The sequence below is a fragment of the Cavia porcellus genome, unplaced genomic scaffold, assembly GCF_034190915.1.
Source record: "Cavia porcellus strain 051 isolate PalLab524CR breed Dunkin Hartley unplaced genomic scaffold, mCavPor4.1 scaffold_37, whole genome shotgun sequence".
Taxonomy (NCBI): Eukaryota; Metazoa; Chordata; class Mammalia; order Rodentia; family Caviidae; genus Cavia; species Cavia porcellus.
In genome coordinates this window covers 1,741,105-1,757,171 of record NW_026947520.1, presented here as the reverse complement: position 1 = coordinate 1,757,171, position 16,067 = coordinate 1,741,105, and the positions used below count along the sequence as shown (strand labels likewise).

General features: G+C 48.6%; 1 protein-coding gene across 1 annotated transcript; it reads left to right on the top strand.

Moving 5' to 3' along the window:
• The first annotated feature begins 5,590 nt into the window (after positions 1-5,590).
• On the top strand, positions 5,591-14,441 carry LOC134474725 (uncharacterized). The gene is made up of 2 exons (XM_063243247.1): positions 5,591-6,091; positions 11,481-14,441. The coding sequence occupies exon 2, from the start codon at positions 11,548-11,550 to the stop codon at positions 13,420-13,422; it is 1,875 nt and encodes a 624-aa protein (XP_063099317.1). The 5' UTR covers positions 5,591-6,091; positions 11,481-11,547; the 3' UTR covers positions 13,423-14,441.
• Positions 14,442-16,067: the final 1,626 nt, after the last annotated feature.

Here is a 16,067-nt window from a genome sequence, read left to right as displayed (position 1 = left end):
GTTACATTAGATTCACTAGTAGGAGTGAGAAAAACATCACGGGGTGGTGCGCATTGTATGGGTGTGTGTTACATTAGATTCACTAGTAGGAGTGAGAAAAACGTCACGGGGTGTTGCGCATTGTATGGGTGTGTGTTACATTAGATTCACTAGTAGGAGTGACAAAAACGTCACGGGGTGGGGCGCATTGTATGGGTGTGTGTTACATTAGATTCACTAGTAGGAGTGAGAAAAACGTCACGGGGTGGTGCGCATTGTATGGGTGTGTGTTACATTACATTCACTAGTAGGAGTGAGAAAAACATCACGGGGTGGTGCGCATTGTATGGGTGTGTGTTACATTACATTCACTAGTAGGAGTGAGAAAAACATCACGGGGTGGTGCGCATTGTATGGGTGTGTGTTACATTACATTCACTAGTAGGAGTGAGAAAAACATCACGGGGTGGTGCGCATTGTATGGGTGTGTGTTACATTACATTCACTAGTAGGAGTGAGAAAAACATCACGGGGTGGTGCGCATTGTATGGGTGTGTGTTACATTACATTCACTAGTAGGAGTGAGAAAAACATCACGGGGTGGTGCGCATTGTATGGGTGTGTGTTACATTAGATTCACTAGTAGGAGTGAGAAAAACATCAAGGGGTGGTGCGCATTGTATGGGTGTGTGTTACATTAGATTCACTAGTAGGAGTGAGAAAAACATCACGGGGTGGTGCGCATTGTATGGGTGTGTGTTACATTAGATTCACTAGTAGGAGTGAGAAAAACAGCACGGGGTGGTGCGCATTGTATGGGTGTGTGTTACATTAGATTCACTAGTAGGAGTGAGAAAAACAGCACGGGGTGGTGCGCATTGTATGGGTGTGTGTTACATTACATTCACTAGTAGGAGTGAGAAAAATATCACGGGGTGGTGCGCATTGTATGGGTGTGTGTTACATTAGATTCACTAGTAGGAGTGAGAAAAACATCACGGGGTGGTGCGCATTGTATGGGTGTGTGTTACATTAGATTCACTAGTAGGAGTGAGAAAAACATCACGGGGTGGTGCGCATTGTATGGGTGTGTGTTACATTAGATTCACTAGTAGGAGTGAGAAAAATATCATGGGGTGGTGCGCATTGTATGGGTGTGTGTTACATTACATTCACTAGTAGGAGTGAGAAAAACATCACGGGGAGGTGCGCATTGTATGGGTGTGTGTTACATTAGATTCACTAGTAGGAGTGAGAAAAACATCACGGGGTGGTGCGCATTGTATGGTTGTGTGCTACATTACATTCACTAGTAGAAGTGAGAAAAACATCACGGGGTGGTGCGCAATGTATGGGTGTGTGTTACATTAGATTCAGTAGTAGGAGAGAGAAAAACATCACGGGGTGGTGCGCATTGTATGGGTGTGTGTTACATTAGATTCACTAGTAGGAGTGAGAAAAACATCACGGGGTGGTCGCATTGTATGGGTGTGTGTTACATTACATTCACTAGTAGGAGTGAGAAAAACATCACGGGGTGGTGCGCATTTTATGGGTGTGTGTTACATTACATTCACTAGTAGGAGTGAGAAAAACATCACGGGGTGGTGCGCATTGTATGGGTGTGTGTTACATTAGATTCACTACTAGGAGTGAGAAAAACATCACGGGGTGGTGCGCATTGTATGGGTGTGTGTTACATTACATTCACTAGTAGGAGTGAGAAAAACATCACGGGGTGGTGCGCATTGTATGGGTGTGTGTTACATTAGATTCACTACTAGGAGTGAGAAAAACATCACGGGGTGGTGCGCATTGTATGGGTGTGTGTTACATTACATTCACTAGTAGGAGTGAGAAAAACATCACGGGGTGGTGCGCATTTTATGGGTGTGTGTTACATTACATTCACTAGTAGGAGTGAGAAAAACATCACGGGGTGGTGCGCATTGTATGGGTGTGTGTTACATTACATTCACTAGTAGGAGTGAGAAAAACATCACGGGGTGGTGCGCATTGTATGGGTGTGTGTTACATTAGATTCAGTAGTAGGAGTGAGAAAAACATCACGGGGTGGTGCGCATTGTATGGGTGTGTGTTACATTAGATTCAGTAGTAGGAGTGAGAAAAACATCACGGTGTGGTGCGCATTGTATGGGTGTGTGTTACATTATATTCACTAGTAGGAGTGAGAAAAACATCACGGGGTGTTTCGCATTGTATGGGTGTGTGTTACATTAGATTCACTAGTAGGAGTGAGAAAAACATCACGGGGTGGTGCGCATTGTATGGGTGTGTGTTACATTACATTCACTAGTAGGAGAGAGAAAAACATCATTGGGTGGTGCGCATTGTATGGGTGTGTGTTACATTACATTCACTTTTAGGAGTGAGAAAAACATCACGGGGTGGTGCGCATTGTATCGGTGTGTGTTACATTACGTTCACTAGTAGGAGTGAGAAAAACATCACGGGGTGGTGCGCATTGTATGAGTGTGTGTTACATTACGTTCACTAGTAGGAGTGAGAAAAACATCACGGGGTGGTGAGCATTGTATGGGTGTGTGTTACATTAGATTCACTAGTAGGAGTGAGAAAAACATCACGGGGTGGTGCGCATTGTATGGGTGTGTGTTACATTAGATTCACTACTAGGATTGAGAAAAACATCACGGGGTGGTGCGCATTGTATGGGTGTGTGTTACATTACATTCACTAGTAGGAGTGAGAAAAACATCACGGGGTGGTGCGCATTGTATGGGTGTGTGTTACATTACATTCACTAGTAGGAGTGAGAAAAACATCACGGGGTGGTGCGCATTGTATGGGTGTGTGTTACATTACATTCACTAGTAGGAGTGAGAAAAACATCACCGGGTGGTGCGCATTGTATGGGTGTGTGTTACATTAGATTCACTACTAGGATTGAGAAAAACATCACGGGGTGGTGCGCATTGTATGGGTGTGTGTTACATTAGATTCACTACTAGGATTGAGAAAAACATCACGGGGTGGTGCGCATTGTATGGGTGTGTGTTACATTAGATTCACTAGTAGGAGTGAGAAAAACATCACGGGGTGGTGCGCATTGTATGGGTGTGTGTTACATTAGATTCACTAGTAGGAGTGAGAAAAACATCACGGGGTGGTGCGCATTGTATGGGTGTGTGTTACATTACATTCACTAGTAGGAGTGAGAAAAACATCACGGGGTGGTGCGCATTGTATGGGTGTGTGTTACATTACACTCACTAGTAGGTCTGAGAAAAACATCACGGGGTGGTGCGCATTGTATGGGTGTGTGTTACATTACACTCACTAGTAGGAGTGAGAAATACATCACGGGGTGGTGCGCATTGTATGGGTGTGTGTTACATTACATTCACTAGTAGGTGTGAGAAAAACATCACGGGGTGGTGCGCATTGTATGGGTGTGTGTTACATTAGATTCACTAGTAGGAGTGAGAAAAACATCACGGGGTGGTGCGCATTGTATGGGTGTTTGTTACATTAGATTCACTAGTAGGAGTGAGAAAAACATCACGTGGTGGTGCGCATTGTATGGGTGTGTGTTACATTAGATTCACTAGTAGGAGTGAGAAAAACATCACGGGGTGGTGCGCATTGTATGGGTGTGTGTTACATTAGATTCACTAGTAGGAGTGAGAAAAACATCACGGCGTGGTGCGCATTTTATGGGTGTGTGTTACATTAGATTCACTAGTAGGAGTGAGAAAAACATCACGGGGTGGTGCGCATTGTATGGGTGTGTGTTACATTAGATTCACTAGTAGGAGTGAGAAAAACATCACGGGGTGGTGCGCATTGTATGGGTGTGTGTTACATTACAATCACTAGTTGGAGTGAGAAAAACATCACGGGGTGGTGCGCATTGTATGGGTGTGTGTTACATTAGATTCACTAGTAGGAGTGAGAAAAACATCACGGGGTGGTGCGCATTGTATGTGTGTGTGTTACATTAGATTCACTAGTAGGAGTGAGAAAAACATCACGGGGTGGTGCGCATTGTATGGGTGTGTGTTACATTAGATTCACTACTAGGAGTGAGAAAAACATCACGGGGTGGTGCGCATTGTATGGGTGTGTGTTACATTACATTCACTAGTTGGAGTGAGAAAAACATCACGGGGTGGTGCGCATTGTATGGGTGTGTGTTACATTACAATCACTATTTGGAGTGAGAAAAACATCACGGGGTGGTGCGCAATGTATGGGTGTGTGTTACATTACATTCACTAGTAGGAGTGAGAAAAACATCACGGGGTGGTGCGCATTGTATGGGTGTGTGTTACATTAGATTCGGTAGTAGGAGTGAGAAAAACATCACGGGGTGGTGCGCATTGTATGGGTGTGTGTTACATTAGATTCACTAGTAGGAGTGAGAAAAACGTCACGGGGTGGTGCGCATTGTATGGGTGTGTGTTACATTAGATTCACTAGTAGGAGTGAGAAAAACGTCACGGGGTGTTGCGCATTGTATGGGTGTGTGTTACATTAGATTCACTAGTAGGAGTGAGAAAAACGTCACGGGGTGGTGCGCATTGTATGGGTGTGTGTTACATTAGATTCACTAGTAGGAGTGAGAAAAACGTCACGGGGTGGTGCACATTGTATGGGTGTGTGTTACATTACATTCACTAGTAGGAGTGAGAAAAACATCACGGGGTCGTGCGCATTGTATGGGTGTGTGTTACATTACATTCACTAGTAGGAGTGAGAAAAACATCACGGGGTGGTGCGCATTGTATGGGTGTGTGTTACATTACATTCACTAGTAGGAGTGAGAAAAACATCACGGGGTGGTGCGCATTGTATGGGTGTGTGTTACATTACATTCACTAGTAGGAGTGAGAAAAACATCACGGGGTGGTGCGCATTGTATGGGTGTGTGTTACATTACATTCACTAGTAGGAGTGAGAAAAACATCACGGGCTGGTGCGCATTGTATGGGTGTGTGTTACATTACATTCACTAGTAGGAGTGAGAAAAACATCACGGGCTGGTGCGCATTGTATGGGTGTGTGTTACATTACATTCACTAGTAGGAGTGAGAAAAACATCACGGGGTGGTGCGCATTGTATGGGTGTGTGTTACATTACCTTCACTAGTAGGAGTGAGAAAAACATCACGGGCTGGTGCGCATTGTATGGGTGTGTGTTACATTAGATTCACTAGTAGGAGTGAGAAAAACATCAAGGGGTGGTGCGCATTGTATGGGTGTGTGTTACATTACATTCACTAGTAGGAGTGAGAAAAACATCACGGGGTGGTGCGCATTGTATGGGTGTGTGTTACATTACATTCACTAGTAGGAGTGAGAAAAACATCACGGGGTGGTGCGCATTGTATGGGTGTGTGTTACATTAGATTCAGTAGTAGGAGTGAGAAAAACATCACGGGGTGGTGCGCATTGTATGGGTGTGTGTTACATTACATTCACTAGTAGGAGTGAGAAAAACATCACGGGGTGGTGCGCATTGTATGGGTGTGTGTTACATTACATTCACTAGTAGGAGTGAGAAAAACATCACGGGGTGGTGCGCATTGTATGGGTGTGTGTTACATTAGATTCACTACTAGGTGTTGGGAGCTCGACCGAGTGATATGAGGCCTGTGGTGAGGAGTGAAGCCTGAGTTAGATTACCCCTCCCATCGAGTATGCCAAGATGGCGCCCATTTCCTGCTCCCTAGCTAGTAAACAACACGCCCTGTAAGCTAGTCTGCCCAGCAACAGCTGACGCTGGCCAATCAGCTCGTCTTGCCTACTTTGATGTGATTGGTCGATGTGTCCATATATATGCTGACACCACCCCTGGGGCGAGGACACACACCAAGAAGAGGGACTGCTGAGAGAAGCACACAAGGAGCCGTAGGGAACGGACCAGAGGAGGCTTCCCTCAGGCGGGATCCGAGATCCCGGAACAGGGCGTACGGAGAGAGAAAATAAATCAGAGGCTATCCGCCGACTACTCGTGTCGTGTGTTTTTTCCTGCCGGCCGGGATCGACACCGACATTTGGTGGCCCGTACGGGGAACTGATCACCCCCGAGGCGAGGCGGACGACGCTCCAGTATTGCTCTGCAGGACAGGTGAGTAGGGGATAAACCTGGGCTCTGGGTGGCGCGCACCTACAGGGCTTTTTAGACTCCCCTCAAGCTCACGTGTATGTGGCAGGTTAGCCTCACACGGTGAGAACGGACTCCTCAGTGACAGGCATGGGCAACTTACCCACTAAGAGTTCCAAGTCACTGGTAAGAGCGGTGAAAGACCTGCTCAAGATTTCAGGTATATCAATGAGCTCCACGACACTTACGGAGTTTCTCCAACAAGTAGATGAGGCGGCACCCTGGTTCCTGCCGACGGGGCACTTGTCCCTGCCTTGCTGGGAGAAATTAGGTAAGGATTTAGAAAGAGCAGAAGAGGAGCGCCGACTCCCACTTTCGGTTCGGCCGCTCTGGGAGATGATTCATTCATGCCTCAAAGGGGAGAGGAATGGGGCTAAGGATAGCGCAGATGGGCTCTCTCAGGCCCGCCGAGCTTTTGAAGGGGCCCGTTCGGAGTCCTCCCGAGAGGGGTCCGTCGCAGGGAGCGTGCGGAGGCGCTCGCGAGAGCGAGGCAAGAGAGAGGTACCCCCTGCCTCGGATTCCTCGGGCTCAGATACCTCGGAAGGCGAGGACAATGAGGCAAGTGACCCCCCTAATCCCTTTGCAGCTTTACGTAGAGACCTAGTCAAGATGCAGACAGACCTAGAGAAGGGAAGGAAACTCCTGAGCACTCCCCAACGGAAAGCCGTAGAGCCTTCCGCGCCACCCTGGGAGGTCCCAAACACCGGTTCCTGTGGTGAGATGGCGGCCTGGGGCCATCCTCCGTCACCCCCCCCATGGAGGGAGTGGCCTGGACCGTTGTCACATGTAGGGCCACCATCTTGTCTGCCTGGCGACCCGCCATCTTGTGCCCCAAAGACTGGTCGGCCATGTTACAAAGAGATACAATTTTGTGATAGGGAGGGACAGACATCTCATGGGGAGGCACCACCCTGTGAAAAAATGCCAAGGTCCCAGGGAAGGTATTTTCGTAGATGGACATTTAGAATGGAACAGATTCCTCAAGGGGCGAATGAGTATGAACAATGTGGGCTTTATCCGGTGCTCCTAGCGCAAGGCCAAGGACCCAATTACTGGGAACCACTGGAGATCAAGCAAATTAAGGAGCTTAAAAATGCGGTTGCCACATTTGGCCCTACTGCTCCTTACACTATAACTATGTTGGAGAATTTGTCTGCCGGTGGCTTTCTGACGCCCAGTGATTGGACCCAACTGGCTAAAGCCTGCCTGGCCCCCGGGGCTTTTCTGGATTGGCGCGCCTGGTATACTGAGTTTGCCGCCGAACAGGCTGAAAAAAATGCGGCTAGGGGCCATAGGGGGCAAAATGAGGATATGCTTATGGGTAAGGGTCAGTACGCTCAAGATCAAACTAGATTCCCTCCAAATGTGTATGAACAGATACATAACATAGGCATCCGCGCCTGGAAGCAGGTAAACAACACAGGGGTGGCCTCACAATGCCTCTCTAAAATTGTTCAGGGCAACACAGAACCTTTTGTGGATTTTGTGGCCAGAATGCAGGAGGCAGCTGACAGACTCTTTTCAGATCCGAGTGCTGCTGCTCCTCTTATTAAACAGTTAATCTTCGAACAGTGCACCAAGGACTGCAGGGCAGCCATAGCACCCCATAAAGGTAAAAACATAGAGGCGTGGATTAAAATTTGTAGAGAAATAGGGGGGCCATTATCCAACTCAGGCGTGGCTGCCCTTTTAGCCGCCGCCTTACAACAGACAGGGCCTCAGAAGACCAATCACCCTGGTAAGCCCAGGGGATGTTTCCAGTGTGGGGATCCCAGCCATATAAGGAAAAACTGCCCCAAGACCGGACAGGGGGAGTTTATATCCAAGAGACAGGAATCAGACAGACGAACGGGAACCTGCGAAAGGTGCGGTAAAGGTTCTCACAAAGCAAAAGATTGCAGATCTATTTTTGATGCCCAGGGGAACCGTATTAGTGGCAGGGAGACTACGGAGCCAAAAAACGGCCAGAGGGGGCCCTCCTTACGGACGGGCCCCCACTCCCTAGACAGGACAACACAAGATGGCACCCCCCCACAGGGGCCACCCCCGGGCCAGCAGGCGTGGACCTCTGTGTCGCCTCCAGACTCCTATTAACACCCGATATGGGCGTTCAGGTGGTTGAAACCACCTCCAAAGGACCACTACCCGACAAGCTAGTTGGTTTAGTGATTGGACAGTCCTCCACAGCCCTCCGGGGCCTTACCGTGATCCCTGGAGTTGTAGACCCAGATTATTTAGGAAACATCAAAATCATGGTACAATCTCATATAGGGACCATAGTAATTGATGAAGGGGATAAGATAGCACAACTTTTACTGTTCCCCAGTCTCCATGAGAGACCCCGGTCCGGTCAACGGGTTAGAGGGGGTCAGGGACTTGGCTCCTCTAAGGAAATTTTTGAAGGGCTTCATATGACTCTTGATAAAAGGCCCATGCTATCGCTCAGGATTAACGGAAAAAAGATAACAGGACTCCTAGATACAGGGGCAGACCGTTCCATCGTCTCCAAGAAAGACTGGCCCCCTAGTTGGCCTACCAACACAGCTGACAACACACTCCAAGGATTGGGGATAGTGGCTGCCCCCCAGGTTAGTGCCGTGACCCTGCCTTGGGGTGATGAGGAAGGTCACCGAGGACATTTTCAACCTTTTGTCTTGCAGCTGCCAGTATCCTTGTGGGGAAGAGACGTTCTCACCCAGATGGATGTCACTCTTACATCCACCTGCTCTCCCCAAGCCAAAGGGATACTCAAAAATCAGGGATATGTCCCCGGCAAGGGCCTGGGCGCAGCCCTGCAGGGCCGGACATCCCCCGTACCTGTAGAAAAAAGGGAAGGTAGACACGGGTTGGGTTTTTCCTAGGGGTCACTGAGAAACTTCTCCTGCCCGCTCCAATTAAGATCACCTGGAAATCTCAAAATCCAGTTTGGGTGCCTCAGTGGCCCTTACCCAAGGAGAAGCTTTTAGCATTAACTGAGATAGTCAAAACCCAGTTTCAGGCGGGACACGTAAAGCCGTCAACCTCCCCTTGGAATACCCCTGTCTTTGTTATCAGGAAAAAATCAGGCAAGTGGAGGCTGCTCCATGATCTGAGGGCTGTCAACTCACAGATGCAGCCCCTGGGGGCGATCCAGAGGGGACTACCAGCCCTCTCAGCCATCCCTCGGTCCTGGCCAGTCTATGCCATAGATCTTAGAGACTGTTTTTTCTCAATCCCCCTGCATCCAGAGGACACCCACAGATTCGCCTTTACCCTACCCACCATTAACCAAGAGAGTCCTGATCAGAGATACGAGTGGGTTACATTACCCCAGGGTATGGCCAACAGTCCCACCATGTGTCAGATGTATCTTGATTTTCTACTGGCCCCCTTGCGTGAAGCCTTCCCCAGAATTAGATGTATTCATTACATGGATGATTTGCTAATCAGTGCAAAAGATGTGACTGAGTTAGAGGATATGCTTGGCCAATTGGTCAGGGCCCTGAGAAAGGCAAATTTACATATTGCCCCTGACAAGATTCAGGGAGGAGACATAGTGACCTACCTGGGCACCAAAGTCTCCCCCACATCGATTTCTCCACAAAAGGTAACCATCAGAACAGATAGCCTAAGGACCTTGAATGACATGCAAAAGCTACTGGGAGATATAAACTGGATCAGACCTTATTTACACATCCCTAACTCGGACTTAAAGCCCCTGTTCGACCTCCTGAAAGGAGACCCGGATATTGCCTCCCCCAGGGAGTTCACCCCGGAAGCCAGAGTTGCTCTGAGAAAGATAGAGGAAGCCCTAAGTACAGCTGCATTGCGGAGAATTGACTCAGAACAGCCTTTTGAGGTCTGCTTGTTGCAGACCGTTTCTCAACCTACGGCAGTGATTTGGCAAAAGGGACCACTTTTGTGGGTGCACCCTAAGGTCTCACCTGCCAAGATTATCGAACATTATCCGGAAACGGTCGCTTCCCTGGCCTTGGAGGCACATGGCAGGGCTATCCAACATTTTGGCTCTGCACCCCATGCTATTCGGGTACCTTATACCGCTTCTCAAATAAAAATCCTGACTGCTTGTATAGATACGTGGGCCATCCTGAGATGTGTTTTTCTTGGGGAGATAGACAACCAGTTCCCCAGGGACCCCATACTACAGTTTGTTACTCAACATCCGGTGATATTTCCAAAAATCACCGCGTCCACACCACTTACTCCTGCAACAACGATCTATACGGACGGGTCAAAAACCGGGATAGGGGCTTATGTGGTCTCAGGTATGCCTCCGATCAGCATACAATTTGAACCAGATCAACCACAGGTGGTAGAGTTACAAATTGTACAAACCGTCCTCGAGAAGTTCCCAGGGGCCCTTAATATTGTTTCTGATTCAAAATACGTTGTTAATGCCATGCAGGTCCTTGAGACTGCGGGCCCGATTAAGCCAACCTCCAAAGTGACTAATTTGTTTTTGTCTATCCAGACTCTGCTGATAAATAGACACAACAAAATATACATTACTCACATAAGAGCACATACGCGCCTGCCAGGGCCCATGGTACAGGGCAATGCGGCAGCTGACGTGGCCACTCGCCCGTTGTGGATACTCAATATGTTATCTTCAATAGAACAAGCCCGTCTGTTTCATGACAGATTTCATGTCAACGCCAGGACGTTAGCCAACCAGTACCACATTTCCAGGGCTGACGCGCGGGACATCGTACGGTTATGCGGCTCTTGCGCCACATACACACCCGTCGTATCAACGGGAGTTAACCCCAGGGGATTGATTCCTGGCGACACTTGGCAAATGGATGTCACACATATGATAGAATTCGGATCTCTTAAATATGTTCATGTCTCTACGGACACCTGCTCTCATATTATATTTGCGACTGCTGAAACTGGCGAAAAGGTGTCTCATGTAATCAATCATTGCCTGACAGCTTGGGCCGCATGGGACAAACCAAAAATATTAAAAACTGATAATGGACCAGCTTATACAAGCAGAGCCTTTAATGAGTTCTGTGAAAAAATGGGGGTACAGTTAAAACATGGCATCCCATACAATCCCCAAGGTCAAGGAATTATTGAAAGGGCTCATAGGAGCCTTAAAGATATTCTACAAAAACAAAAAGGGGGAATAAGTCAGGGCCTGCCCCCAAAGGCACGGCTCTCCATGGCACTGTTCACATACAATTTTCTGAACCTGAATAACAACAATCACTCCCCGGCCATGGAACATTGTAATCCATCTCCTGGCAATAGGGGATGGGTGAAATGGAAAGATGTCCTGACGGGACAATGGATGGGCCCGGATCCAGTAGTTAGCTGGAACCGAGGTGCGGTTTGTGTTTTCCCGCAGGAACCAGGACGAGAACCATTGTGGGTCCCAGAACGGCTGACGCGTGTGGCGAATCCAACGAAACATAATGCAGGAGACACTCCAAAACTCAACGGCAGCGGACAGCCTAATCAAGATCGGTCCGACCAGGATATTGCTGCTCGACCGAGGAATACCGTATGACTTATGGGACACAGTAATGATTATGCTCTCGATAGTAATTGGCTCTCTTTTAGGGTACGGTGCAGCCAGAGTGGCTAGGCCACGCCGCCTTCCGGCAGCCCCCTTCCTTCTGGTTTTGATGCTCACCACCACTACTGAAATAGGAGCAGACTTGGTGTGGGCAGCAATACATCATCCGCCAGCGCTAGCCGCTATCTCCACCACAGCCCCCTCTCTCCCAAAGTTGTATGCAAAAAACTGCTCCGCCAGATTGCCTTGCATACCAGATATACCGTTAACCATCAGACCCATACGTTTTGACCTTCCCATCACCAATGACGTGGTCATTTTTTCCACTAATAGTAACCCCTCGTGTCACCGGGGATCCTGCGTTAGCTTCCTGCCCCTCCTTGTAAAATGGTACAATACCTCCCTGACGGTGAGGTTGTCTGTCCCATCCCTGCATTCGCCTGGATGTTTTAAAGCTGGCACACTTAGCGGCGGAGTCATCACTTTTAACTCAACCTGCAAACCCCGAGCAGCCATGCACACCCGTCCCGATTTCCCCACATGCCCATACCGTGTGTCCCCAAGCCGAAAAAGACAGATGGTGGACCTGTCACAACTTTCATGGCAGCCCTGTACTGTCGACGGCGTGGGAGTGACTCATCTAAACATGTCTTGGTGGTCCCGGTTCTCTCCTCCATCCGGTAGTAACAACATATTCGCGTTGACCTGGTGGGAGTCCTACCTGAGAGTGAACAACAAGTGGGCAATAAGCTTCCCCTTCCCCCTTAATGAAAATTGGTTGTGCCTCTCCACCGGAGCCTGCATGGACTTAAGACCCATGCTCGCTATTAACGCTTCTGCCTCTAATGGAACCACCAATGTCACCCTTAATTCTGAGGCTGCATGCGTAAAACCGCCCTACTTATGGGTATTCTCTGCTGACATTTCCTTTAAGTGCAGTAACCAACCATGCTTTACAGGGAACTGCTGGAATGGGTCTTTCCCGTATGCTATGTTGGCTCTTCGACCCCCACTGATGTGGGTTCCCTTTAACGAATCTGTTTGGGTTCATCCCGTCTATCAGCAGGACCAACTACCCATGCTCAGACGTAAGAGAGATTTTGGGATCACAGCGGCCCTGACAGCACTGTTCGTGACTCTGACTGCGACGGCTGTGACGGCTGCCGTTGCTCTGACCCAGTCTACGCTGACGGCCCAGGCCTTTACCAATCTTACGGACACCACCTCCCTGGCGCTGAGGGAGCAACAAGAAGTCAACCTCCTCCAGCACAACGCCATAATGGCGTTACAGCAGCAGATCGACCTAATCGCTCAGGAAGTCCAGGGACTCTGGGAGGTGGCTAACAATTTATGTGACGCCAGATGGGCATTCACCCAGTTGTGCGTTACCCCCATCCAGGTCAACCGTTCGGCTTACAGGCAATTTCAGGATTATGTTCTCACCACCTATAATTCTTCCTTTTGGAACGCTAGCGTGCGCCTGGATATGACTATCCGGCAGCTAGATCAGATAGAGGTGCCTATACTTACAGCCTCCCTTTTTGATGATGTCCTAAGCCAGATAGGCTCCTTCTTCAAGCCTTCGTCACTTCTTGCGTATGGGATCATTCTTGCTCTTGTGATTGTCACTCTCGTGACTCTTAGGTGCCTGCGGTCGATAAGGGCGACCCAAAAGACACATATGACATTGATGATGTTGCTGGCCCAGAGTCAAGGGGATTCCACACCTAGCGTTTTCTGGGCTCAGGCTAGAAAGGCACGGCTCCTTTAACCAGTACGTGGCTGCCCTCGCCATTATTCTTACGGATGTTCTAGTATTATTACGTACGTCTCCTTCCCCGTCGCGGCTGCGAACTTAGACTAGAAGGACCCCACGCTTAAGGCGTGTTCCCATTGATAATTAGAAAATAGTAATTAGTGATTGTAGTGAACGGGGATTATGGTTGGTAATTAGTGATTACGCGGTTCCTCAAATGTCACTCGGCTGACCCCTCCGTGTCTCCCCCAAGATATAAGCTTTAAGAGTTGAGTGGGCAAGCCAACGACGGGTAAGACGGGAGAAGTTCTCCTGATCAACCTAAGACAGGCTCTACTCCGAGGGTCCTCTAGGGAGTGAGAGTTATGGCATTGAGATGCGAGACCAAGGGTACTGCAGTGCCATCCGCCTCGAGGGTCGAGGGGAAGGCAGGAATGAATGTCTATATGCATCCAGGTTCGGTTCATAAAAGCCTGGCCCTGCGAAAAAATGAACCACTCACCTTGAGCATGGTCCTGGCGCAAGGATATGTACGAGACAAGGTGATGCACAGCAGGGTATAGACCTCTACATTCTCTCATGCCTCGGCCTGCGAAATAGGCCCACTCCCAGACACCTCACATGGACCCACAGACCACACTATCTTAATAAATAAAGAAGGGGGAGATGTTGGGAGCTCGACCGAGTGATATGAGGCCTGTGGTGAGGAGTGAAGCCTGAGTTAGATTACCCCTCCCATCGAGTATGCCAAGATGGCGCCCATTTCCTGCTCCCTAGCTAGTAAACAACACGCCCTGTAAGCTAGTCTGCCCAGCAACAGCTGACGCTGGCCAATCAATTCGTCTTGCCTACTTTGATGTGATTGGTCGATGTGTCCATATATATGCTGACACCACCCCTGGGGCGAGGACACACACCAAGAAGAGGGACTGCTGAGAGAAGCACACAAGGAGCCGTAGGGAACGGACCAGAGGAGGCTTCCCTCAGGCGGGATCCGAGATCCCGGAACAGGGCGTACGGAGAGAGAAAATAAATCAGAGGCTATCCGCCGACTACTCGTGTCGTGTGTTTTTTCCTGCCGGCCGGGATCGACACCGACAACTAGGATTGAGAAAAACATCACGGGGTGGTGCGCATTGTATGGGTGTGTGTTATATTAGATTCACTAGTAGGAGTGAGAAAAACATCACGGGGTGGTGCGCATCGTATGGGTGTGTGTTACATTACAATCACTAGTTGGAGTGAGAAAAACATCACGGGGTGGTGCGCATCGTATGGGTGTGTGTTACATTAGATTCACTAGTAGGAGTGAGAAAAACATCACGGGGTGGTGCGCATTGTATGGGTGTGTGTTACATTAGATTCACTACTAGGAGTGAGAAAAACATCACGGGGTGGTGCGCATTGTATGAGTGTGTGTTACATTACATTCACTAGTTGGAGTGAGAAAAACATCACGGGGTGGTGCGCATTGTATGGGTGTGTGTTACATTACAATCACTATTTGGAGTGAGAAAAACATCACGGGGTGGTGCGCAATGTATGGGTGTGTGTTACATTACATTCACTAGTAGGAGTGAGAAAAACATCACGGGGTGGTGCGCATTGTATGGGTGTGTGTTACATTAGATTCAGTAGTAGGAGTGAGAAAAACATCACGGGGTGGTGCGCATTGTATGGGTGTGTGTTACATTAGATTCACTAGTAGGAGTGAGAAAAACATCACGGGGTGGTGCGCATTGTATGGGTGTGTGTTACATTAGATTCACTAGTAGGAGTGAGAAAAACGTCACGGGGTGGTGCGCATTGTATGGGTGTGTGTTACATTAGATTCACTAGTAGGAGTGAGAAAAACGTCACGGGGTGTTGCGCATTGTATGGGTGTGTGTTACATTAGATTCACAAGTAGGAGTGAGAAAAACGTCACGGGGTGGTGCGCATTGTATGGGTGTGTGTTACATTAGATTCACTAGTAGGAGTGAGAAAAACGTCACGGGGTGGTGCGCATTGTATGGGTGTGTGTTACATTACATTCACTAGTAGGAGTGAGAAAAACATCACGGGGTGGTGCGCATTGTATGGGTGTGTGTTACATTACATTCACTAGTAGGAGTGAGAAAAACATCACGGGGTGGTGCGCATTGTATGGGTGTGTGTTACATTACATTCACTAGTAGGAGTGAGAAAAACATCACGGGGTCGTGCGCATTGTATGGGTGTGTGTTACATTACATTCACTAGTAGGAGTGAGAAAAACATCACGGGGTGGTGCGCATTGTATGGGTGTGTGTTACATTACATTCACTAGTAGGAGTGAGAAAAACATCACGGGCTGGTGCGCATTGTATGGGTGTGTGTTACATTACATTCACTAGTAGGAGTGAGAAAAACATCACGGGCTGGTGCGCATTGTATGGGTGTGTGTTACATTACCTTCACTAGTAGGAGTGAGAAAAACATCACGGGCTGGTGCGCATTGTATGGGTGTGTGTTACATTAGATTCACTAGTAGGAGTGAGAAAAACATCACGGGGTGGTGCGCATCGTATGGGTGTGTGTTACATTACAATCACTAGTTGGAGTGAGAAAAACATCACGGGGTGGTGCGCATCGTATGGGTGTGTGTTACATTAGATTCACTAGTAGGAGTGAGAAAAACA